The sequence below is a fragment of the Anolis sagrei genome, chromosome 9 (assembly GCF_037176765.1).
Source record: "Anolis sagrei isolate rAnoSag1 chromosome 9, rAnoSag1.mat, whole genome shotgun sequence".
Taxonomy (NCBI): Eukaryota; Metazoa; Chordata; class Lepidosauria; order Squamata; family Dactyloidae; genus Anolis; species Anolis sagrei.
In genome coordinates, this window is record NC_090029.1 from 25,611,004 (window position 1) to 25,638,175 (window position 27,172).

The 27,172-nt window shown below is 39.6% G+C and overlaps 1 protein-coding gene across 5 annotated transcripts in view; it reads left to right on the plus strand.

Moving 5' to 3' along the window:
• Nucleotides 1-27,172, plus strand: part of DENND4A (DENN domain containing 4A) — a 91,402-nt gene that overhangs the window by 14,507 nt on the left and 49,723 nt on the right. For 2 of the 5 annotated variants that reach the window (XM_060755345.2, XM_060755349.2), the window contains exons 3-12: nt 4,073-4,403; nt 5,391-5,640; nt 8,926-8,995; nt 12,046-12,215; nt 13,358-13,599; nt 14,155-14,221; nt 14,890-14,948; nt 16,144-16,288; nt 18,830-19,005; nt 23,361-23,461. In XM_060755345.2, the coding sequence (XP_060611328.2) occupies nt 4,096-4,403; nt 5,391-5,640; nt 8,926-8,995; nt 12,046-12,215; nt 13,358-13,599; nt 14,155-14,221; nt 14,890-14,948; nt 16,144-16,288; nt 18,830-19,005; nt 23,361-23,461 (1,588 nt within the window). In that variant the 5' untranslated portion in view covers nt 4,073-4,095. Of the gene's footprint in view, nt 1-1,260; nt 1,349-4,072; nt 4,404-5,390; nt 5,641-8,925; nt 8,996-12,045; nt 12,216-13,357; nt 13,600-14,154; nt 14,222-14,889; nt 14,949-16,143; nt 16,289-18,829; nt 19,006-23,360; nt 23,462-27,172 lie in introns of all 5 variants that reach the window. The other 3 variants (XM_060755346.2, XM_060755348.2, XM_060755347.2) reach the window with 3 other exon arrangements.

A 27,172-nucleotide genomic window follows, 5' to 3' on the forward strand; every position in this document is an offset into this window, starting at 1 on the left:
CCGGGCTGGGCTACTGCAATTTTAGAGGGCCCGGGAAATTAGGTAGAGTCTATGTCTGTACATTTCCAGGGCCTAACAGAAGAGATTGACCTGGGTAATTGGTAGAAGAAGATATGGCCAATTTCAACAGTATCTGGGGCAGAGCTAGAACTAGTCATTCTCAAAGGTTTGTTTAAACCATCAGGTCTTCAGGCTCTTATGAAAGGAGGGGAGAAATGGGGCCTGTCTTATTACTCTAGGAAGGGCTTTCCAGAGGCGAGGGGCCACCACCGAGAAGGCCCTCTCTCTCGTCCCCACCAACCGTGCTTGTGACGGTGGTAGGAGCGAAAGGGCCTCCCTGGAAGATCTTAAAGTTCACGCTGGTTCATAGAGGGAGATGCGATCGCAAAGTTAGGCGGGGCCCGAACCATGAAAGACCCCACGGAACACTTTTCTGTACATGGGAGTCACTGAACTAGTTGAATATTGACTGCACCAATTAGAATTCACTTCTCAAAATTTCAGGCAAAGGTCCTTTGTACTCTTATATGGAGATATTAGGAAATGTATTTCCTTTCTCAGTGAAAGTGAATGGACATGTCCTGAACCCCAAGTTCCTTTGAAACAATGACAAAAGTGAATGAATAAATGAACATGGTAAGAAATCCTGGTTTGTCAAAATTACTGGAAGCTTCCAGTGGCCTCAGTGGGACCTTGAGCTCTCCTGTACTTACAATTGTGTTAAAAACTTGCCTTTCTAAAATGCAAATGCTAAAATGGATTGCACAATACAGCAAATCTTCATAAAAACTGATGTAATCCTCATTTTAAATACTCTGCGACAGTTTCCCAGAAATGAAATCTGAGGCAATTATGGGGTGACAAAGAAGGAGGTTTCAGTGACTCAACCTTTGCTAGGTCCTGGAACTGTGAGCCTTGAATTTGGAAATCCCACTTTGCAAGATGCTGTGACACTCCGTCGAGGAGAAACCAAACACATTTTACAACTGTGTAATTGCCAAAATTAGGCAGAATGAGAATCTTGCAAAATAAACCAGATATTTTTACTCATTGCATATTTAAGCCACCTTAAGCCAATATAAGAGATAATTAGGTTGCTTTAAAGGGGAAACTTAATTATAAGGACTGCAGTTCATTGAAATCTTGTGAATTAACTGTTTCGAAGGAGAATTAGCTTGCTTTACAGAAAGAGGATGGAGAGGACTCCACTGTGTGTCTCAGGCATGAGTCATCTCTGTTTTCTTTTCTCTGTTCTGCCAGAGTGACTGGTTGGCTTTAGATCAATCGACAGCCTTCATCCATGGGAGTGGGAGACTGCTTTTCAACAGGGTGATTCTATTTTGAAAAAGTAGGTTGGAATCTTGCATAACCCATTTCTGGTTTGTTTTTTGTTTTTTTTTTTGTTTTTTTGAAAAAATCTTTTTACCTTTTGCTTATATGTTTTAAGCTGACATCAACCTTCTAGGATTTTTTTATGTTTCAAGTGCCTTTTCAGTACAACCACATTTACCTTTTGTTTATCTCTGTGTTTATTGTGTTTCGAAGGCTTTCATGGCCAGAATCACTGGGTTGCTGTGAGTTTTCCAGGCTGTATGAACACATTCCAGAAGCATTCTCTCCTGACGTTTTGCCCACAACCTCAGAGGATTCCTGCCATAGATGTGGGCAAAACTATGGGAGAAAATACTTCTGGAACATGCCAGACAGTTTGGAAAACTCACAGCAACTCGATGTTTATTGTTTGGAACATCTCTAAACGAATCTCTTATCGGCATTGATTGATATAATGTGTGCTGTTCTTTGAATAAGCCAGAACTTATGTCTCTCTTTTTTGGGGGGGGGGGGGGTCAGATTTTTTGCTTACCTTTGGACTTTCATCTTGTGATCATAAAGAGCACTATGGGGCTTTTATCATATATACACTACAGATTTAATTTGATTAAGGAATTAACTAAAGCTTCCAGTAGTCATGAAACTTCACCCATGCAAATGGAAGCCCCAATAAAACCATACTATATCTATCTAGTTACACGACCCTTGGGACTTGCAAATTTTAAACTACATTTTAATGGTGTGGTCTTGTGTGCATTTTGTTATATGAATTTTATTAGTGTTGTGTTTTATTGCTCTGTTATACCTTGCTTTGAACCACAAGGAAAAGCAACTAATAAGTTGCTGCTGCTGTTATCTTTCTGTATGCTATAAATCTGTCTTTATATTCAGACTTTAAAAGAAAGAAACTGAAGTTGCTGAATTACAATCCCGACATTATATTCTATAGCTTTATTATACTTGTCTAGAGTTTGTATCAAAATAATGACTACTGTTTGTTAACATCTTTACTCTGCCATTAGCAGTGCAGATGGGTTAAGCCCATGTGCTGGCAGGACTGCTGACCGAAAGGTCAGCGGTTCCAATCCAGGGAGCGGGATGAGCTCCCGTCTGTCAGCTCCAGCTTCCCTTGCAGAGACATGAGAGAAGCCTCCCATGGAGTGGTAAATCATCTGGGCGTCCCCTGGGCAACATCCTTGCAGATGACCAATTACCTCACACCAGAAGCGACTTGCAGTTTCTCAAATAGCTCCTGACACAGAAAAAAAAGTGCAGATGGGTTTTTTTCTACCTAAAATATTTATTAGTTCATTGCTACAAGCCAAATATCTATTAGCTGTGCTGAAACTGGCCAGTGATCAACAATTGAGGGAAATTATCTAAAATGCTATGACCGAGCAAAAGAGGATGCTTTTCTTTGTGGTTTGTGACGTTTGGGAAGTCCAAAAAGGGAAGGAAAGAGGACAGGATGGATATGAGAGGCCCTTTGATGTTGCTCAACTTACCCGAGGAATGGAATGTTTTTAGATTTTTTTTTTTAAAAAAAATAGTAGCTTTGTGTCTTCTATCAGAAATTGCCTCATTCAAGCTAACGTCACGTTGTGTGTGAGATATTCAACAGGGCGGGACATTTAGGTCCCTCCCCCTGACTTCTATGCCTTTTCAAAAGGATGATAAACTTTAGAAGGCAACTATTTGGGACTTTTATTGACTAAGTTCCTGGACCTGGATAGGGAGACCACCATTCCATCATGGATTCTTTTGTGCTGAGTTTTTGACTGAAATTCCTAGACTTATCCATGAGTATATAGGGTAGGTTCTTTAAAGTGGAGAGAATTAGATTCCATTGGATTCAAGAAGAAGAGAGAATCCCATGTTCTTTTCCGAAGGGCAACTAGTGTTCCGCCTTGAGAGGAACAATCCAGCTGATAAGCAAGTGACTGGTATTAACTACCCCCTTTCTCTCTTTAGATTTATGAGCACAAGGCAGTTAGTTTTAGGCAATCTTCTTATGGGAGAGGAAGCAGTCTAACTAACCCAGTTCTGTCTCTGCCAGGCTGTTCGTAACCTCTTGACTACAGCAATCATTGCTTATACTTCTCTGTATTTTATACTCTGATGGTTTCCACAATGCATGCATTTCTTTTCTACAGTATTCTTTTATCGATTTATTAAAAGCCGAGGGGGGCAGAAAAAAGAAGGGATGGTGAGCAAGTGACTAAGCTCCGTTGCATCATTTAAGCTGTTGGGAACAGATGCTTATATAATGCACTGCCGCTTTAGAAAAGGGTCTCTGTCTCGATGCGTTGGCTCAGGCGGTTTGTGATGGTTGAGGTTTTTCTTTGACGTAATGTTTTGTATACCGGCTGCATGCTTCAAAAGATTCTGGTGCTGTTGATTTTTTATATGTATTGGATATAGCGTGGCATTTATTACAAAGACAGATCCTTCTTTTAATAAGTGTGCAAGCTTGCGGACCTCATATCCCATTAAGCTCAACAAGCTGCATTTTTATTTCTGAAGTGGTAAGATAGATATGTAAGTAAACAGTAGCATCCATCTTTATTTTTGTTCTAAATCTAAAGGGTGAAAAAAGTTTGTTTTACATAGACTGGGCTCTGGAAAGTGGCCATGGAATTATGTAGTGCTTTGTTGCATACTCCTGATGTTTTTGATTTTCACAGACACTCCCCCATGCGTTCAGGTTTCCTGTATCTCACTTTCCTTTGCTCCTTGCCAGCTAGAACCTCTCTGTGATGGAAAATGGAAGACAGAGGAACCCGGGTTGCTGACTACTTCGTTGTGGCAGGATTGACAGATATTTCAAAACCACTTGAGGAGGAAATCCACTTCAACGATGCCTGTCACAAACTTGCTAAGCCAAAGGAGCCGATCACCGATGTTGCTGTCATAATTAAATCTCTGGGGGAAGAGGTCCCTCATGGTTACAGATGCATCGATGTGACTCCCTCAGGATTATCGGCAGATCTCAACAATGGCAGCCTTGTGGGACCACAAATATATTTGTGCTACAGGAGAGGAAGGGACAAACCTCCACTAACTGATCTGGGGTGAGTCGATTTTTCCTAACTGTGCTATTGGGCTCATTGTAATGAGTAGAAATTTCAAATTCAATTTAAAAAATACTAGCCTATTAGCTATAGCTTGAGCAAGAAATAAGGGCCTGAAACCTGGAATATCTGATCATATCAGGAGTACCTTATTGACTCATATCTAATGCACTTTCAAATCTAATGTGCACCACAAATTTCAAAACCCTGAAACAAAAAGTATATGCTGGCAAATGTAATGCACAGTGAGGAAAAGTGCACTCTTTGTAATTTGTCAAAAAAAGTGTGCATTGCATTAGCTGCCTGCTTAGGATTCCTTCTTTAAAAACAAACGTGTTAGAGCACGAAAGCTTCCCGCAATGGAAAAGAAAACCTTGGGTGCATCTGTGCTCTAGAATAGGCATCTTCAAGCTGCAGCCATCCAACTGTTTAGGCCTCCGGCTGCCAAAATTCCTGACAATTGAACAAGTTGGATAGGGCTTCTGGGTGTTGAAGGCCCAAATAGCCAGAGGGCCACAGTTTGAGAATGCCAGCTATTGAATGAGTCTATTTTAACTGCCCTGGTTCAGTGTTATGAAATCATTTAGTTTCACAAGGTCTTGAGCCTTCTCTGCCAAAGAATGCTGATGCTTCACCAAACTACAAATTCCATGATTGCATAGCATTGAGCCATGGCAATTAAATTTGAGGTGCCATCCCTCAAAGAGGAGCTCCATGTGAAGCTCCTGAAGCAGCTTCCCTTTTAATTACTGTATGACGCAGATTGAATGAGCACCCTAATTTTGCCAAGATAATTTAGCCCCCCAAAAAGGTGAGCATTAGATTTGAGTAAATATGGTAGTTCCAAGGCATAATCTGCAGGGTTATACGTGGGTCTTTGGGAATCCTAGCATTTTAGACTCCAATATTAGTATTTTAGTTCTGCTTCTGATTGAATATAATACTTCTAAAGTCTGACTTTGTGTTTTGGGGTTTATCTCTTTCTAGGGTTTTATATGATGGGAAAGAGAGACTCAAACAGGGTTGTGAAATTATTCAAGTAACTCCCTATGGCCGCCCTGCAAATATCAGCGGGGGAAGCTCCTCACAGAAAGTATACATCACTTACCGAAGAGCCATGGAGAACATGACACAGAATACTTTGGCTGTGACAGATATATGCTTAATTGTACCTAGCAAAGGAGAAACTCCGCCACATACCTTTTGCAAAGTTGACAAGAATCTGAACAACAGTATGGTAAGCTTATTTCTGGATTTGTACAAAAAAGTGTTTTGTTGTTTTATAATGTTAATATGTTTATTTATAATAACAATATTTCTCATTAATACAAACTTTTGAAAAGTCCATGGGGTTTATGTGAGCGTGTACTTCATGCCTTGGCATGTATATCATAATCAGAGAACTACCAGTATTCTGTTGCAAGTTTCTTGCTGCGTCCTCTCTTCAGTGCCTATGGACAAAGGAATAAATATAATTCAAGAGTCTTCTCAGGAGGTTATTTGTTTGAGCCCTAATGTAATTAAAATAGAACTATTTTTATGAGTCCCTCTAGTCAAACAATCATAAGCTGCCACAATATGATATTGGCTGCTCCTATTTGTCATATCCATCTCATAGAAAGATGTATTCTGCTGAAGCTCCGAGCCATATTGTAAATAGCTTTTTCTGGATTGTTGTTGTGTGCATTCAAGTTGACGCATAAGATTTTCTTGACCTATTTATTCAGAGGAGGTTTGCCATTGCCTTTCCAGGGTTTTCTTCTGGGGAGGCCCTGCTCTTGGTCCTGCCTGCATCGCAAGTGCGGTTGGTGGGGACGAGAGACAGGGCCTTCTCAGTGGTGGCTCCTCAACTGTGATTAAATCAGCACCTTCCCTTCTGGCCTTCAGAAAGAAAACAAAGATGTGGTTGTGGGACCTGGCTTTTGGCCAGTAATACAATGCAAAGAATAATCAGGAAATATGGCCACAGTGGACAATTTTTGGATCATGTGATTTTAATATTTATGATGTTTTTAATGCTTTGCCTTAGTGTTTACATGTTGTGTATGCCTATGTTTAATTGTTTTAATGATTTTAATTTATAGTTATATGTCACTGTTTAGTCATTGTGACTTTATTTTTATTATATGTATGTTGGCATTAAATTCTTGCCATTCATATGTTATAAACCACCTTGAGTCCTGCCAGGGGTGAGAAAGACGGTATATAAATATACTAAATAATAATAATAACAACAACAACAACAACAATAATATAATGTTTCTATGGCTTAGTAATGATTTGAACATTGTTTTTCCAGAATCCTAGTCTAGAATTCTCATCATTGCACTATGGCCCTATCTAAATTGCCATTTAATTCAGTTTCTGAATTCATATTACCTGCTTTGAACTGGATAATATGGTAGTGTAATCTGAGTGTAAACAAATAATCTAGATTCCAAAACTTGATTATATGGAAGTGTAGATCTAGTTTCCAATACCTCTTGTCCACATTGTAAAAATATTGATTGTTCTCATACTTTAGAAGCTGGCTCTTGTAAATGATCACTGCTTTGATGAAAAAGAATATCAAACCAGCCTGCCAAGAGCTCACTGCATCCAAATATTGTAGAATGAACAGAGAACTGTAAAAAACCAAACTATCCTATTTGATCAGCCAGTTGCTCGGTTTTGGGTTTATTATAATAAATGCCTTTGAGTTGGCTCCAGTCTTTGGTGGCCCTATTGCGGACTTTTCTTGGCGTGATTTATTTAGAGAAAGTTTTGAATGGCCTTCCTATATGTTCCAATGAGTGCGTTAGGTTGCATATTTCAATTCCAAGCTAAATATTATAGAATGGATTTCTAAGCATAATGTGGGTTAAGTGGAAACTCTCCCATCAGATTCACTGAGGGCTGCTTTATATGATGGGAAAGAGAGATTGAGCCAGGGTTATGTGTCTCCTGTAATTTTGGCTTTTGTGGGATCATATTATTGTCCAGTTGTTTGAAATTTTTAAAAACTTTCCCACGAACTTGACATCTGATTTAACATGAGTGAAGAACTAAAGAGTTTCTCTTATCTCCCTGGTTTAATGTACTGTTTCTGAATGATAAAGTGTGGTTTAAGTTATTTCCTAGAAGAACAGAACAAAGGGACAGGCCCAGTTCTAGAGAATTTTTAAAAAGAGCTACGAATCATCTGCAAACACACCCAAACTGTATAGCTTAGGGAGCCAGCACGTTAATGAATGAATTAAATGAATCCTCTGCATTTGACTTTAATATTAAACCAGTGTTTCTCAACCTGGAGATTGGGACCCTTGAGGGGGGTCATGAGGGAGTTTCAGAAGGGTCAGCAAAGACCATCAGAAAACCAATTTCCAATGGTCTTAGGAACCCTTTTGGCAGAGAAGGCTGAAGATCTCTCTGGCTTCTCTTTGTTTTTGGAAACAGACAGCAAATCCTCCCACCAAAAGCCCCCCCCCCCCCCCCCCCCCCCGTAGGTGAACTAACACTGTAAAACTCAAGGTCGGTGCCCACCAAATCCTTCCAGTTTTCTCTGTTGGTCATGGGGGTTCTGTTTGGGAAGTCTGGCCCAATTCTATCATTGGTGGGGTTCAGAATGCTCTTTGGTTGTAGGTGAACTATAAATCCCAGAAAATACAACTCCCAAATGTCAATGTCTATTTTCCCCAAAATCCACCACATTTGAGCATATTGAGTATTTGTGCCAAATCTGGTCCAGATCCATCATCGTTGGCATCCGCAGTGCTCTCTGAATGTAGGTGAATTACAACTCCCGAACTCAAAGTCAGTGCCCACCAAACCCTTCTGTGTGCCAAGTTTGGTTCAATTCCATCGTTGGTAGAGTTCAGAATGCTCTTTGGTTGTGAGTGAACTATAAATCCCAGCAACTACAACTCCCAAATGACAAACTCAATCCCTCCTCCCAACCCTACCAGTATTCAAATTTGGGCATATCGGGTATTTGTGCCAAATTTCATCCAGTGAATGAAAATACATCCTGCATATCAGATATTTACATTACGATTCATAACAGTAGCAAAATTACAGTTATGAAGTAGAAACAGTATTAAGGGGTCACGGCATTAGGAAGGTTGAGAACCACTGTTTTAAACCAAGTATTATAAATGTCTGTTTACCTCATCGTTTTGCCAGCCTCATAAGGAAGTTGGCACTGTGTAGAAATTATGAAATTGTACGACATTTATGTTAAAAGGGGTCACTGAGTGAAAAATTACAGGCTCAGAGATTCAAGCTGGTTATAAAAGGCTTAAACATCAGCATGAATCAAGTGAAACAAGTCCAGGAAAAACGAGCAATTTCACTTTATGAGTCAAGTTCTTTGATCTGACACATGAGGGCTTCCATTATTTGTTCCAAGGTGTATATTAATTTTTAAAAAGCAGAATTTGACCTTGTACAAGTTGGCTTTGCCTTTTCTTCCTGCTTTATGAGATTAGACTCCTCGTTTTGGCATTGTCTATTAAACCAATGTTTTTCCACCCTTGCTTTTCAGTGGGGCACAGCAGTCTACCTGTGTTATAAAAAGTCAGTGGCGAAAACAAACACCATATCATATAAAGCGGGTAAGTCATTGTTTGAAAACAATGTTTATTGGTCGCATGATGCAGAAATTACTTGAATTAACACTCCGATTTCATATTGTGTTTAAGACTTAAAGATGAATTTCCCAATTTCCAAAAGACTTAAGAATGTTACGGCACAGAAGGAATCCAATTATTATCCCCCAAATCCAAAAGATAATGTTTATAATTCTGTCTTCCAACCCAGTTTTAAATTCCAGTGTGCCTCACAATGGGGATTCTGTCATATCTGTTCTTATATATATATAAAAAACACAAAACGATTCACTTAATTGGGCTCCTCAGAAGCCACTCCTATACAATTTGCCATGTACAGAAGAACTAGTTGAAATGAAAGCAGCATTACTTTGCAATAATAAATAGGCAGAGGATGAAGCCAAGTTGCTTTGTCTGATTTTCTGACTGGGAAAATGGGGTTGCATCAATTGGATAATGTATGAAAGCAGCACGAAGTAGCAACCCCATCTGTATTAGAACCAATATGGTACAACGAATGGGGGGTTAGCTGTTCTTAAGAGGAGATCTGGGCTAAAATTGCTGCTGAAGCATCTGGGGTGGCCTCAGGCAAAGAAAGGGCTGCCTGTCAGCTTCTTAGGAAGCATGGCTGAGTGCAAAGAGATAACTGGCTATGCTGAGATAAGGAACAGGGAGGAGGACGAATTTTCCCTTATAGCACGCTACACAAGTAACCAGAAATTGTTAATATCATACCACCATTATGCAGATACCCTCTTTCCTGAAATATTTCCAAATTGTGCAAGAAAAGAGGCATTGAACCCATTTGCTTGACCCTAATATCTCCTGCCTCTGGTATAATTTCAGTTCTTTGAGGCTCAAGCAGGCCCTTTTCCCCCTTTGAGCGCTCTTCTTCTCCCCTCCTCCAACTGATTTATAATATTTTGTGCCTTAATTGCTCTTAATATGCCATTAGTATATTCACAGATTAACAGAGATATCTTTGATAGCATATTTTGTTTGTAATGCTCTTTTATGTCAAAGTTCACCATTATGTACATCCACGGACACATACAAAACCAATATTTAATTTTGGGGCAGTCTTTTTTATATAGCTAGCTATAATATCACCATTTTGGGAAATGCGAATCGCCATAACCATTTGGAAAATGGGATTCATATGCTTATATCCCTCCACCATCTCCCCGAAGGGACTCAAGGTCGCTTTATTTTTATTTTATTGCATTTTATCTTGTGTTCACTTTTATGCTTGTTTTTAGATACTTTGTGCCATCTGTAAGCCGCCCGAGTCCCTTCGGGGAGATGGTGGCGAGATATAAGAATGAAGTTATTATTAAAGTTATTATAACCTTTTGGGAAAACCACTGGTCAGAGGAAAGGCATGACCTTGATAGAAGTCACAACCTTTTTGGAAAAATGACATTAACCAGCATTCGTGTACAGCAACTAGGTCTCTCAGCTGTTAAACTGATGTACCTAGGTATGTCTTTGAACTGCTAGGGCCAAAGGCATGCCAATGCACAAAAAGATATATATTCAGAGGAGTTTCAGAAGTGTTCCTTTAGTTGCACAAAATAGTATTCCTTTAGTTGTCTTTAAAATATATTTACCTTTAAATCATGCTCTCAAGAGACAAAATAAACAGTCTTCTTTAAAAGTAACAGAGTTGATTTACTCACAAAACTTCATGTATACAGCATACAGGTACTTTGCTTATGAATCCTGTTACAATAGGATTTTGTGTAGTTTCTCTGTGTAGGTAACACAGGGCATCTTCCTTAGAACAGAGATATGTCCACGGCAGAGAGTTCAGAGAGTCCAATAAGTCTCTAAGCATACTGTTCCTGCATTGAAGTCTAAACTGAACTATTTCTGCAGTCTTTAAAACATACAGATGGCTTCTACTCTCTAAGAGTCTAATGGCATTTAAAATGGGAGTCAGAATCCTGAACATACTCAATTCAGATCACATGGTCTACAGCACCTCTCACAACAAAAAGGTTAGGTAAAATTGCAAACCAATACACATATATAATACAGTAAGCAATTATATACATAACAAATAACTAGTGGAGGATTGAGAAGGTTGCTATTTCCAACACATCCATGTCAGAAAGAGGAGAGGGGGAAGAAATAAGGAATATAATATATAATAGTACCTTTAAAAACTAGCTGGCTTTTATTTTAGAATGAGCTTTTGTGGCTATAAATCTACTTTATTCAGATGCAGTATAGAATGATATCCAAGCCTCAGGATAGAAAGCATGTTTACTCACTTCTGAGAGTGGGATGGATCCATAAAGAGGCAAATATGACCCTTGCCTTGCATTTTCAAAGGGGATAGGTAAGGCGATACAGCTTAACATCTCCAAAAGAATGCCTTAATTCTTTGGTTTTATTTTGAACCATGCCAACATGACCTTATTTTCTGTTTTGATAGTTTTGCTAGTTTGTAGAGCATGGGAATATCATGATCACAGTCTCTCTTGCTTTTAGCAAAGCATTTGCTAAAAGCATTTTATCAACCTCCTGTTGATAAAATATGAACAGGATGATACCACTGTCTGCATTTGGCTGAACAGGATAACCAGCAAGTTTTCATTTAGTGGTTCTATCAACATTTCGTTATAAATTATGTGAATATTATCCCATCTCCTACTGCTAGTCATTATGCTAATTTAGACATTTGATATTAATACATTTTAGGTTTCATGTTACTAATATATTACAGGTTCAGATGAGGTTATTGTAACTGTTCATGAACCGCTTAGAGCCAAATGTAGTATTGTGGAAAATAGCCAGACTATAACTAAGACTATGAAGGCAGAGAGAAGATGCTTATGAAATATTCCAGTTATACAGATATGAGAAGGATAGCTAAAACAGTTAAATGGAAAAGAAAGATTCAAAATTATCCTGATGTGTTTAAACATTGGGCATTTGGAGTGTTACCATTTATGATCTTACTCTTTCTCTGTTTGCATGTTAACCAATGCAATATGATGCATAGTGGAGTTCATGCCTTTATAAATAACACAAACAATGGCTTTCTCTAGGTCTAATATGCAGATATCCAGAAGATGACTACGATTCATTTCCCTTACCAGTATCAGTCCCTCTCTTCTGCCTCCCAATGGGTGCCACAATTGAATGCTGGCCATCAAATAGTAAATATCCCCTCCCAGTTTTTTCTACATTTGTGCTTACCGGAGCTTCTGCGGAAAAGGTATGTCCCACTGACTATCATTTTCAAGTGCGACTTATTTCTTCGTTTGTCTGAATTTGATCAGGCTTGGAAACCCTTCTTTTGTTGATGACAAAATGTTAGTCATAAATTGATACAATAATAATTAAAGTCATCTTTTGTATATCTGTGCAATCTCCTTTCTCATAGAAAATGATTTCGAATGGAAGAAGTGGCATCTCTCAGATATGTTTTAAACTTCCTACCTCTTTTATACCATGTTTCTCTATGTGCTTTTCTATGAAATATTATTATAAACTGAATTATTTATTTGTTTGTTTATTTTTATCCCGCTTTATCTCTCCTGAAAGAGACTTAAAGTGGCTTAAAATCCTGTCCGAATAAAAAGGTTTTAGGCTGCCTGAATGTAAACAAGATTTTGTTAGATCTGTAGAATAGTTACTTCTTGAAAGCTTGATTATGTGGTTGGTATATAATGCGATTCAATGCGGTGTAGAGGCAGTGTGAATTGGATTATTATTATTATTATTTGATATGCAACAGATGTATTCAGTTTTATATTAATTTATGCAATGCTTTTGATATGAAATAAATTACTACTACTACTACTACTACTACAAAACAACAGAAAGCATTAGATTATTATTTTTATTTGAAACACAACAAGATGAGTCCACAGCAGATAAGATCACTCTGCTGGCTTTTGTATTTGATCACATGTCGGATACTTCCTAAGTGTCTGGGACTGTGTGATGTATCGGCAAATAATGCATGCAGATCCAAGTAGGGTGACCTTTTGCAGCTGCCAGATGGTAATTTTGTTAGTGCCATTTGTTTTTAAGTGAAGGCCAAGGTCTTTAGGCCCTGCACCCAGTGTGCTGATCACCACTAGGATCACCTTGACTGGCTTGTGCCAGAGTCATTGCAGTTCTGTCTTTAAATCCTCATATCGTGTAAGCTTTTCCAGTTGCTTCTCGTCAATTTTGCTGTCATCTGGGATTGCAATCCTAGGTGAATTATTATTATTATTATTATTATTATTATTAAATAATTTATTCATAATATTCATTTTAAGACATTGCATGTATTGAAGTTAATCTATATGTGAACCAAATGTCTTTTTGGAGTTCCTTGCCTTGAATATGGTGCATTATCACCTCCAGGTCTATGGTGCTGCTATTCAGTTCTACGAAACGTATTCCGAGGACAAACTCACAGAAAAGCAGAAGTCTCAGCTAGGCCTCATGGATACAGCAGATGGAAAATCTGCTGCTTCTAAAACGGTCCAGACTAATAAATGCATCTGTCTTCTTTCTCACTGGCCATTCTTTGATGCTTTCAAGAAATTCCTTACCTTTCTGTATCGTTACTCCATATCCGGTCCACATGTCCTGCCTATTGAAAAGTAAGTTCAATGGAATATTTCTGCATTCCATATCCAGTATTGTAGTAAGCACAATGTTGTTCATTAGAGGTTTCCTAATTAAGGCCTCATCTACACTGATGTAGAATGCACTTCCTAAAAGTGCCTTCAGTTTGACCTCGTGTCACATCCAAAGGTTCTTTCCATCAGTTAATATCTGAGTTTCCTGATGTCTGCCATTGCATGAATTAAATGTCGCCTCATCAGGGGCTAAGTAAGGCTGGATCTACACTGCCCTATATCCCAGGTTGATCCCAGATTATCTGCTTTGAACTGGATTATGTAAGGATATAGAATAATCAGGTTTCAGAGCAAGTGAATGTGGATCAAAACCGCTTTAAGGCTTGGGTCTTCTATAGTTTTTTAAAAAAATGAAAAATAGGGTGTGAGAGCTGGTGAAGCAGGTGGCAAAGACATGGAGAGGAGAGTATTGCTGTTGTTTTTACACAGATGTCTAATGTAATAACCTCTTCATATGTTCGAGTGCTGCTTTACCTGTTTATGTTAAGTTGAAATACGTTGTTTCCTCTTTCACAGACATATTTCCCACTTTATGCACAAGGTTCCTTTTCCATCCCCACAGAGGCCGAGAATTTTAGTCCAAGTAAGTATAACTTCAACTTTTCTCTGTTCATATGTTTAGAAACCATGACCAGGCAACAGACAAATATATGCTTAATTAATTCAAAGGTAAATCTGTGAAATAGCTGCACTGAAAAGTGCTACAATAGTTCTATGTTATTCAATCCACGATGGTTCGACAGAGCATAGAAAAGTTAACTTGGGGGACTGCAACTCCCAGAATCCTATAATTGCCAATTATTGGAGGCTCTAGTCCAGAAAAAAACCTTTTCTAACTTCTTCTTTCTAACACTGCAGAGATATGGTAAGCCATATAAATTATTTGATGCCTTTTCAGCTTACTTCAGCAAAGAAACATGAATTCAAATAAATACCAATAGATAACCACCCCCCTCCCCTTGTTTGTGGCAATTTTGGTATATTTTATGCAAAGCTAAAGAACAGTTTCCAGCATCTAAATCTTCCGTTCCCTTATCAACAAAGGATAAATAGTAGGGATACTTATGCATTGTTTCAGTGAAACAATAGCTGTTTCTTGGGTATTGCTACATAATCGTTCTGTCTTGTGTAGCTCTATGATTCTAGAAAGTGGTTTTTATTCCCCCCCCTCCCCCAAGACTTTTCTTTGGTTATGTGTTGCTTGAAGCATAAAACATAATATAAAGCTGTTTTTATTTTATTTTTTAACAGTTATCACCTCATGACAGCCTGATCCTTAGTCAACCCATTTCATCACCTCTGCCACTGAGGCAAGTATTGATTTGTGTGATGTGGAGACAGATGGATGAGAAGGAACTGAGAAATTAGTGATGTGAAGTCAATATTCAAAATAACATTTCTGTTTGATTATTGTTTTGTTCTTGATTTGCTCTTTCCTTCACTGGGTGAAACAACTCAGAGATGGACACCATTGTATCATAACAAGCCTGGATTAAACCAGGATTAATCGAAACCAGGATTAAACAGAGTTTATCTGTTTAATTATACATTATTGATAATGTATAATTCATGGCTTATTTGGGAGTAATGAGGCAGTTTCCCCCAATTATTTTACTTTCTTTCTTGAAGGATGGAGCAAAGCAGGCATGAAGCAAACTGTATTGCAGCAGTGTGTTGTTTGCTCACCATAAGTCAGGAAAAGCCATTATTTGTGAATACACATATTCATTGTTGGAATGCAGAATTGAAGTAGAGGTCCCAAATACACTGTTGCTATGTTCTTTGGGCAGGACCCAATACTGCCTTTCTAGAAATGGAAGTTTTAAATAATAATAATAATAATAATAATAATAATAATAATAATGTTATTCTAGAAATTGAATTTAATAATGATAATTATAGTAATTTTTATTACCCGCCTCTTATTACAGCTTGAGGAGGGGCAACTAGCCATTAAGTCTAGTTGTGTCCGACTCTGGGGGTGGTGCTCATCTCTATTTCTAAGCTGAAGAGCCGACGTTGTCCCTAGACGCCTAGGTCATGTGGTCGGTATGACTGCATGGAGCGCCATTACCTTCTTGCCGAAGCAGCACCTATTGATCTACCCATATTTGCATGTTTTTGACCTGCCAGGTTGGCAGAAGCTAGGGCTAATAGTGGGAGCTCACCCCATCCCACAGATTCAAACCGCCGACCTTCCGGTCAGCAAGTTCTGTAACTTAGCGGTTTAACCTGCTGTACCACCACAGCCCAACATAGTTAAAATACATCCATAAAAGCACATCTTAAAATATACACATATTTTAGTACATGAAATGAAAGTTAAAATTCAATAAACATGGAATATGGCTTTAAAATTCATAGTGACTAGACCTGGGATCTTATCTCACAAAATTTTTGTGGAGATGAAGGAAAGGTGATTAATTAATATGAATATTAATATGTAATATGTAAATAGTTTTCATCTTGATTCTTTACTCCTCCTCCTCTTTCCTTATATGCTAGTGGAGGCAAATTTTCTGCCCTTCTGCAGAACCTTGGGCCCGAGAATGCCGTAACTCTTCTTGTTTTTGCGGTGACAGAACATAAGATCCTTATCCATTCTTTGCGGCCTTCGGTCCTTACTAGTGTGACAGAAGCACTTGTCTCAGTAAGTACCATTTGTTTTTATTTATTTTCAAAATGCTATACTGTTAAAAAGCAGGAGAGAAAAACATAACAAATTGTAACCTAAGTACTAAAAATTCTATTAGTGCAGTCCTTTATTTATTCAGGTGTGCAATGGCTTGCTATGGATTTGTTTACTTGATTCTACAGCTGCATGAAAAATGGTTTTGGGTACCCAGTGGTTTTAGACTGTTTTGCTTTGAACGCCAGCTGCATGTCAAACTGAGGGAGCATTTCGGACACATTCGAGGCCAATTCTTCAAAGGAATAAAGTCAGAAATCCTACTGAGCTTGCACATGCCCTTGGCATGAGGAGCTCTTTGGAGTTGTGGCTTCTCGTTCATGCAAAGGGTCAAGTGTTAAATATTTGGTGCGTGGTGTTGCCTTTACTTTCGGAGGATGTTTGTGCAGGTGGACTGTTGGTGGCGTTTGCTCTCTTCACCTCTCTGTTCTCTCCCCTCCTTTTCGTCAACAGCACTTTGGTACAATCCAAGAATGCATTTTACACAATATACACTTTCATGTTTATATTGTGTAAAATGTCTTTAGATGGGTGAAGCTGACCAGCTGTTCCTTCCACTATATCCATCCTATAGCCTTGTTTTGGACTCTTGTCTCTTTTGACATCTGCATGAAGCCACAGGAAGGCCATTCAGTGTTTGTAGGCTGGATTATGATATTAATTGTTATTCTGATAATACTATGTAACAGAATTTGAAAAATGTTCAGTTCCTGGTTTGAAATACTTATTTCCTGTTCAAGTGTGTGGTACTTACTTCGAAAGTAGTTGTTCTACTCCAGAAAATTTGTTTTTGGAGCTGCCACAGACTATGTTGAATTGTTTGAGCCTCGATGAGATATTCATTGAAAAACTAGAGAAAAATGTTTTGCAGGATGTCCTTTTTGCAGTTGAATAAACCTTTTCCATCCCTTTATGATAGAATCAATTAGGAAATGACATTAATAACCCAGGAACAAAAATTGTGTTACATAGTGTAACGTTTTTGTACATCATGTACAATCATCTGGATGCACTGGGAAAATGAATGAATAAAAGAATATTCTGTTCAGACCAGTGGACAGCCTACTATTGGTTAGTAGACGCTTCAGCTGGAGATAGAGTACAACCTTCTTTAGACAGGATCACACACTTTCTGTGGATCCATTGATGGCAATGTTATATCCAGTTCTGGGTACCACAATTGAAGGGAGATGTTGACCAGCTGGACTGTGTTCAGAGGAGGGTGACTAAAATGATCAAGGGTCTGGTGAACAAGGCCTATGAGGAGTGGCTTAAAGAGCTGGGCATGTTTAACCTGAAGAAGAGAAGGCTGAGAGGAGACATGATGAGGGCGATGTATAAAGAGGTGAGGGGAAGTCATAGGGAGGATGGAGCAGGCTTATTTTCTGCTGCCCTGGAGACCAGGACATGGAATAATGGCTTCAAACTACAGGAAATAAGATTCCACCTGAACATTAGGAAAAACTTCCTAATAGTTAGAGCTGTTCAGAAGTGGAACTCTCTGCCCCGAAGTGTGGTGGAAGCCCTTTCCTTGGAGACTTCAAATTAGAGGCTGGATTCCCATCTGTTGGGGATGCTTTGTATGTGATTTTCCTGCTTTTTGGCTGAATGGGGTTGGACTGGAAGGCCCACAAGGTCTCCTTCAACTCTAGGATTCTGTGTTCAACAGCATCTATAGCTTCAACTATAGAGCCTCCTGCCTCTCTTCTTGGGTAAAGTAAATCTGCCCCATTTGTTAACCACTTTACATATAAATTACTGCAATACACTTGCAGTGATCTGTACTGTTGTGTTTGTCGTAACTACAGTGCAACCCCCGTATCTTTGGGAAATGTGTTTCTGAGCTTAATTAACTCTGGATAATAGCAAACTCTTGAAATAAACTTCTGCTTTAAGTTACTGTAAAGCCGCCTAGGAGGACTTAATTCCTAGAGAGGTATCCCCTGAAGGAATTTGCTACATCCTCTGGCATGACTTTATGACAACTTCTGCCAGAAGAACACCATAGAATCATCTGGAGGACTTAGAAAATTCCTGGAGAGGACATATTTTGTAAGATATGGATAAGTGAAACCCAGAAATATGTTCTTCCATTTTCGAAAGTTTCTCATTTTTATTCATGTTTGGTTTGTTTGGATTTTAAAAATAGTTGTTGTTATTGTGACTTTACTGTAAAGGACCATGGGCACTTGTAGACTAGAGGGATGATTAGAACATGCACTAAATAAATAATCTTCCAGGCAGGTCTTCAGTACACATTTAATTTAATGTAAGGGTTGGAACAGGAGGACTTCCCAGATGACTGTGTCCTGGTCTGTTATCAAAGCAAAGCCTCCAGCGGGATGAAAGATAGGAATGACCATTTTCCCCACAAGGTTCAGCTTATAGTTGCATTGATGGGACAGAAAGGGATGCCTCACTTCATGCTGAAGATGGAGGAAATGGTCTGGGTTGGTCCCCTCTGTTTGTATACACTCCACGTCTTCTTCTTCTCTTTTCCAGATGATCTTTCCCTTCCACTGGCCCTGCCCCTACATTCCCCTCTGCCCCCTCGCCCTGGCAGATGTGCTGAGCGCCCCGTGTCCATTCATCGTAGGAATTGATTCCAGATACTTTGACCTCTACGACCCTCCGCCAGATGTTAGCTGCGTTGACCTAGATACAAACACCATCTCGCAGTAAGCATGGAGGCACTTTTCTGTACTGTTTCATTTGCTTGTTGGAGTGAAATCTGGTTTCCTCAGTCTTCTAGTGTCTCATACCAAAAGAAAGGTATTCTGTCCCATTGACATCTCATATGCTTTCATAGATTTCATCACTTGATTCTTTAGCATTGGTCAAGTAGCAGAAAATTTGTGAATGTTATTCCCTGATAAGATTTATATTTGAAGCCATTAGTAATTCATCTGTGATATTTAGACCCTTTCTGTTGGAAATAGCAACCTTTTTCAAGCCTCCACTAGTTATTTGTTATGTATATAATTCAGATTGTTTACTGTATTGTATTTGTGTGTATTGGTATGCCATTATACCTTAACTCTTTGTTGTGAGAGGGGCTGCAGACCATATGGGCAGGTCTGGGCTTGTTCAGGACTCCATTTTAAGAACTGTATGCTTAGAGACTTCAGTGGGAATTGTATGCTTTAGATTCAGTAGAAACAGTACAGTTTAGAAGTTAGTTGAAACAGAGTACAGAGACTCTATTAGACTCTCAGAACAGAGAGATGCTTTGGACTATGGACTGTTGATTATAAGAATGATGTCCTGTGTTACCTACGTAGAGAAACTACTTCAAATATATTTGTAACTGGATTGATAACTGACTGTGAGAGCCATTCAGCAGTGGAACTCTCTGCCCTGGAGTGTGGTGGAGGCTCCTTCTTTGGAATAATAATAATAATAATAATAATAATAATAATAATAATTTATTTATACCCCGTTACCATCTCCCCAAGGGACTCGGTGCGGCTTACATGAGGCCGAGCCCACAATACAAACAATACAAGCAATATAAGCAATAACAGGTACAATACAAAGCAGTTAAAAATAAATCACATACACAAATAGCATAAACATTAAACAAGGTACAGTGCACATTTAAAACTATGGCTGGGCCAAATGTAATTGAAGATTAAAAAATAATGCTAGACATGGACAAGATGCAGGAGGTGGGGCGTTGATGGAGAAGTACAAGCAGTCCTAAATCAATATAAAGTGCTTTTGGGGGACATAGTGCTAAGGGTTCATTATTCTGGGAAGGCACACTGGAACAACCACGTTTTCAAGCTCCTCCTGAAGACTGCCAAAGATGGGGCATGCCTGATGTCCTTAGGGAGTGAGTTCCAGAGTCGAGGGGCCACCACCGAGAAGGCCCTCTCTCTCGTCTCCACCAAATGCGCTTGTGATGCAGGTGGGAGCGTGAGTAGGGCCTCTCCAGATGATTGAAGTGATCGTGTGGGTTTGTATACAGAAATGCGGCACACGGGTAGGCAGGTCCCAAACCGTTCAGGGCTTTGTAGGTAAGAACCTGCACCTTGAATTGGGACCAGAAAATGAATGGCAGCCAGTGGAGCTCCTTAAACAGGAGGGTTGACCACTCCCTGTAAGGAGCACCAGTTAACAACCTGGCCGCCGCCCGTTGGACCAACTGAAATTTCTGAGCTGTTTTCAAGGGCAGCCCCACGTAGAGCGCATTAAAGTAGTCCAATCTGGAGGTAACTAAGGCATGGAACCACCCTGGCCAGATCCGCCTTCAGGAGGTATGGTCGCAGTTGGCGCACGAGTCTTAATTGTGCAAAGACCCTCCCGGTCACCGCCGACGCCTGAGCCTCAAGCGTAAGTGATGAGTCCAGGAGGACACCCAAACTGCGGACCTGTGACTTCAGGGGGAGTGCAACCCCGTCCAACACAGGTTGCCACCCTATACCCCGGTCCAGTTTACGATCGACCAGGAGGACCTCTGTCTTGTCGGGATTAATCTTCAGCTTGTTCCTCCTTTTAAACAGAGGCTGGATGGGCATCTGTCGGGGGTGCTTTGAATGCAATTTTCCTGCTTCTTGGCAGGGGGTTGGACTGGATGGCCCATGAGGTCTCTTCCAACTCTAGGATTCTATGATATGCAAAGTACCTGTATGCTGAATACATGAAGTTTGTGAGTACACCAACAATGTTACTTTTAAAGAAGTCTACATATTATTGTCTCTCGAGGGTATGATTTAAAGGCAAATATTTTTTAAGGGAGAGTAGATGTTTTTGGGCAACTAAAAAAAACACACTTTTGAAACTGCTGAATATATATGTTTGTGCATTAGCATATCTTTGTCCTTAACTGTTCAAAGACATTTCTAGGTTCATCAGCTGAGAAACCTAATTGCCTTGCATGAATGCCATTTTCCCAAAAGGTTATGACTCTAACAGGTCATGCTTTTATCAAGAGATTATGGCATCATTTTTCAAAAAGATTATGACTTCTAACAAGGTCATCCCTTTCCAAACATCATAAAATCCCCAAAAGGTGATAAAGATTTCAAGTTTCGAAAACTTTCTTCACTGCCGTATAAAATACAGATTATCTGCTTTGAATTGGATTATATGGCAGTGTAGACTCACATAAGACAGTTCAAAGCGGATGATGTGGATTATCTGCTTTGATACCCTGGATTATATGGCAGTGTAGAAGGGGCCTTAGTCTATCCTATAAGATGCACAAGGACTAGTATTCCTCACAGCTTGAGACAACACAATTAAAACACCCAGATACAAAATATCATAAAATGCATATACTGAAATACTTATAGTCTGAGACTGAGAAAACAGTAGTTAACTCTATGTATTAATTCTCAATCTTCTCACTCAGTTTGTTTAGTCTCTACTTAACTCTAGTTACATTAACTCTAGTCTCCAGATAAATATACATTAAGTATTCGGTGGAGTCATGCCTTCATAGGACATATACGTATGTGTATATTGTTTGTCACAACCATTTGCCTTTGCCAAGACATGAATGCATGAATCTCCCAAATAAATTACAGATTAGTCTCCCACTAATCTCCTTGAGTTTTGCGAAAAGCATGCAGCTTTCCTCCAAAGAAGAGTTGGCGCTTGTGAAGAAAGAGTGGTTTTCAAGACCACACACTTTGCAGGTAGAGCTGAAATGTTTTTTCCTGCAGCCCTTGGTGGTCTAGATTCCATGATTTGCAGTTGTCGGGCAGAGTTAAGGCTGGGGGAGCTTCAGCAGAAACCTCTCTGTAAAATAAGCAGACTTAACAGACAAGCTCCCATTTGGGTGCTACTTTTACTTCTCTTACCTTGTCATTTTGTCATACTGTATAATCAAAGACCCCTAGTATTTGATGGTGAAACTTTTGTTTCTTTGATTCAGGAAGATAGAAGAAAGCTAGCACTTTCTTGGTATCTCTGAAAAGAAGGGTGAGGCACTGAACCAGTTATTTTAAAGTATTGATATTCTGTTGTTTTCACAAATGGCTAAATTCCACTCAGATGTACCACCTAGTCTCATATTTGGGTTCAATTTATAGTTAGAGCAGGCTTCTGGAGGGGAAATTTTGGAACCTTTTGGAGAACCTTTTGGAGATTTGGAAAGGGATGACTGTGTTAGAAGCTATAACCTTTTTGGAAAATAATGATATAACCTCTTGGTAAAAAGCATGACTTGTTATAGTCATAACCTTTTGCGTAAATGGCATTCACCAGCATTCATGCAAGGCAACTAGGTTCCTCAGCTGTTAAATTGATGTACCTAGGTATGTCTTTAAATGGTTAGGGACAAAGATATGCCAATGCACAAAAAACATATATCTATTCAGCAGAGTTTCTGAAGTGTTCTTTTAGTTGCCCAAAAAACATCTACTCTTTCTTAATATATATTTGCCTTTAAATCATGCTGTCAAGAGACAAAATAAGCAGACTTCTTTAAAAGTAACATAGTTGGTTTACTCACAAACTTCGTGTATTCAGCATACAGGTACATTGCTTATCAGTCCAGTTACAAGTAGATCTGAAGTAGTGTCTCTCTGTAAGTAACACAGGGCATCTTTCTTAGAATCAACAGCCTATAGTCCAAAGCATCTTTCTGTTCTGAGAATCTAATAGAGTCTCTGTCTAGTCTGAAAGTCCAATGGAGACTAACGGCTTCTGTTCAGTATACTGTTCCTACTGAAGTCTAAAGTAAACTGTTCTAAAATGGAGTCTGAGCCCTGAACAAGCCCAGTTCTGGTCACATGGTCTACAGCCCCTCCCACAACAAAGAGTTATGGTCAAATTGCATATCAATACAAACATATGCAATACAGTAAGCAATTATATACATAACAAATAACTAATGGAGGCTTGAGAAAGTTGCTATTTCCAACAGGAAAGGGAACACCTTTCTAGAAGCACGTTTAACAATATATTAAAGCTATAAATACGTTTTATACTAGTTCTTGGTTTTGGCTATGCAGTCACTTTAGTTGTTTTTCCTCTATATTTTGTTAAGACCATGTTTTCCATCGTGCTTGTTTTCTCATTCCAGACCTGGAGACAAACGAAACCTTGCCTGGAAGATCTTGCCAAAGAAACCGTGCAAAAACCTGATGAACACTTTAAATAACTTATATCAACAGCTAGCAGAATGTAAGTGAGGGTAAAGCCAAAATGGTGCCTTTGTCCATGTTTTCCATTGTTTACACAGTTTGTGCTATTTAGAAGGCGCAGTTGCTTTAGGGGATGTGATGAAAAAGTTAACTTCAGTCTCCAGGGGGAAAAACATATGGTGTATCTTCTTCTGGGCAGATGGTACAGACAGTTATTTTGGGAAGGATGTTGCTCAGCATAGAGAACATGCTCTGCATGCTAAAGGACCCATATTCCAATCACTAGCATCTCTCAGTAGATGCCCTAGATAGGTTTTGAAGGTCCAGAGAAGCAATGCCCTTTGCCAAGGCTGAGCTTACAATGTCCCTGTTCCCTTTCTCTTATTTTGGATACTTGCAACTGTTGAGAATGTGATAAGAAAGTTAAAGACAACAGTTTGGCAAAGTAGAAAATTTGAAATTCAGAGTTACCTCTGTCTGGAGTCAGGAAACAGCTGTGTAGAATATTTTAAAATCCTTGCAATGAGGAACGAATAAAAAGTTCACTTAGATGGAGACAAATTTATTTATTTATTTTGAGTACTTCTACCCCGCCCTTCTCAACCCCTGAGGGGGGACTCAGGGCGGCTTACAAAAAGGCACAATTTGATGCCTACACAAAATACACATACGTACAAAACAACAGTTAAAACAATTATCACAGTTAAAACAGTCGGTATATAACACAATCAATAAAACTAATCTCATGCTCAGTGTTCGTCTTTCAGAGTTCCATAATTCCATTCCACTTAGTCAATTCCTGTCCATCGTCAAAGTCCTTTCTTTATCTGCCAGATTGTCCGAATGCCTGGTCCCAAATCCATGTTTTCAGTTTTTTCCTAAAGGAAAGGAGGGATGTCGCTGATCTAATTTCCCCGGGGAGTGAATTCCACAGGTGGGGGGCCACCACCGAGAAGGCCCTGCTCCTCGTCCCCGCCAATCTCACTTGTGATAGAGGCGGGGTCGAAAGCAGGACCTCCCCAGAACATCTTAGACTCCGAGGTAGGACGTAGAGGGAGATCCGTTCGGACAGATACACTGGGCCGGAACCGTATAGGGTTTTGTAGGTCAAAACCAGCACTTTGAATAATGCAGAGAAATCTGCATTATTTGACGAATGAGAATGTATCTGGGGATTTCGCAGTGATGTTTTCCATTTTTTGAAAGCATGAGAAGGTTGCAAATGTCACAACTTAGGCAACATTTTATTGTCTCAGATATATGGTGAAAAACATTATTTTTACAAATATTGATTTATATTCTTCCCTTTCTGTCCTGATGATACTCTTAAGTGCTAAAAAAGGTACCAGATGCAGTTAAAAGCTAAAGGGTATGAACACTAAAACAGAAATAAATCTGGAGAGATCTAAACATGAATACCCTATAAACTCGAGTATAAGCTGGCCCGAATATAAGCTGATTTTGCCACAAAAACTGGGAAAACGTATTGCCTGACAGAAGGGGGTTGGATTAGGTGGCCTTCCAACTCTTGGGAGTCTTTGATTCTATAGTCCTGTTTCTTCATGAACACTAATGTTTTGGGAAAGAATGGCATTCATAACATTTTTGAAAAGGAGAAATGTCATATCCTTTTGGCAAATGTGAATCTACACAAACATCTGGAGTCCACCTTTTGAAAACCACTAGTCAACGAAAGATGTGACCTTGTTAGAAGTCAACCCTTTGAAAAAGTACTGTTCACAAGCATTCATGTAATAGCACACAGGTAACTCAGCTGTTAAACTGATAAACCATGTCTTTGAACTGCCAGGGACAAAGACATGCCACTGCATAAAAAAACATGTATTTGGCTAGCAGAGTTTTAAAATGCTTCTTTGAAGTTGAAGTTGCAGTTGCAGTTGCAGTTGCAGTTGCCCAAAACATATACTCTCCCTTGAAACCTCTTAGTGCTTTGATTGAGCTTTTTATGTCTGGCAAAAGGAGGTTGGACTACATGACCCCTGGAGTCCCTTCCAACTCTAGGATTCTACACAGAATAAAATTATGCAAATGTTTTGTCTTGTTGGCAGTCTTTATCCTAGTGAATTAAAGGGAACATTTCCCAAAACAAGTTGCTTCAGGATTTTCTTAAGAGGTTCTAAAGTATTAACAGTGAGAGTCTCATTTTTAACTAATTGCTTAGATGTGAAGAGATGCCTGTTGGATGTTCAGTGTTGTAGCTGCCTTTTTGTATTATCAGAAGCCTAAATCATGGTGAATGTGGCCGTTAATGCATGGATTCATGAATATATTCAGCACGAAACATTATGATGCAGCAGTAAAACACCATACTGCCTCTGGGAGACCCAGATTTAAATCCCCACTCAGCCATGAAGTTCACTTGTGACCTTGGGACAATTGTTGTCTCTCGGCGCAATCCATTATGTGGGGAAAAGTATCCGAGGAAAGCCATTCCTATTGCCTTGAACTCATTAAAGCAGTGTTTCTCAACCTGGGGCTCAGGACCCCTGGGGGGGTCAGAGGGGTCGCCAAAGACGATCAGAAAACACAGTATTTTCTGATGTTCATGAGGGTTCTGTGTACCAAAATTGGTTCAATTCCATTGTTTGTGGAGTTCAGAATGCTCTTTGATTCTAGGTGAACTATTGTTGTTGTTCATTCGTTCAGTCGTCTCCGACTCTTCGTGACCTCATGGACCAGCCCACGCCAGAGCTCCCTGTCGGCCGTCACTACCCCCAGCTCCTTCAAGGTCATTCCAGTCACTTCAAGGATGCCATCCGTCCATCTTGCCCTTGGTCGGCCCCTCTTCCTTTTGCCTTCCACTTTCCCCAGCATAATTGTCTTCTCTAGGCTTTCCTGTCTCCTCATGATGTGGCCAAAGTACTTCAACTTTGTCTCCAGTTTCCTTCCCTCCAATGAGCAGCCGGGCTTTATTTCCTGGAGGCTGGACTGGTTGGATCTTCTCGCAGTCCAAGGCACTCTCAGAACTTTCCTCCAACACCACAGTTCAAAAGCATCTATCTTCCTTCGCTCAGCCTTCCCTAAGGTCCAGTTCTCACATCCGTAGGTTACTACAGGGAATACCATGGCTTGAACTATAAACCTCAACAACTACAACTCCCAAATGTCAAGGTCAATTTCCCCCAAACCCTACCACTTTCAAATTTGGGCCAAGTTTGGTCCAGAGCCATCATTGTTTGAGGCCACAGTGCTCTCTGGATGTAGGTGAACTACAACTCCAAAACTCAAGGTCAATGCTCACCAAACCCTTCCAGTATTTTCCGTTGGTCATGGGAGTTCTGGGTGGCAAGATTGGTTAAATTCCATCACTGGTGGAGTTCAGAATGCTCTTTGATTGTAGGTGAACTATAAATCCCAGCAACTACAACTCCCAAATGACAAGATCAATGTCCCAACCTCATCAGTATTCAAATTTGGGTCAAAATCCATCCTGCATATCAAATATTTGCATTACAGCTCATAACAGAAGTAAAATTACAGTTGTGAAGTATCAACAAAGATAATGTTATGGTTGCAGGTCACCACAACATGAGGAACTGTATTAAGGGGTCGCAGCATTAGGAAGGTTGAGGACCACTGCATTAAAGAAAAGGTGGAGTACAGATGTCATGAATAGATTAAAAGGATTGAGGTGGGGAGACTCTAGCTCAGAGGAGCAGGGCCAGTACTTGTGTGACCTTTGTGACAATGCTCTTCCTGATCCACCTTTTAAAAAGACCCAGGAGAGCTC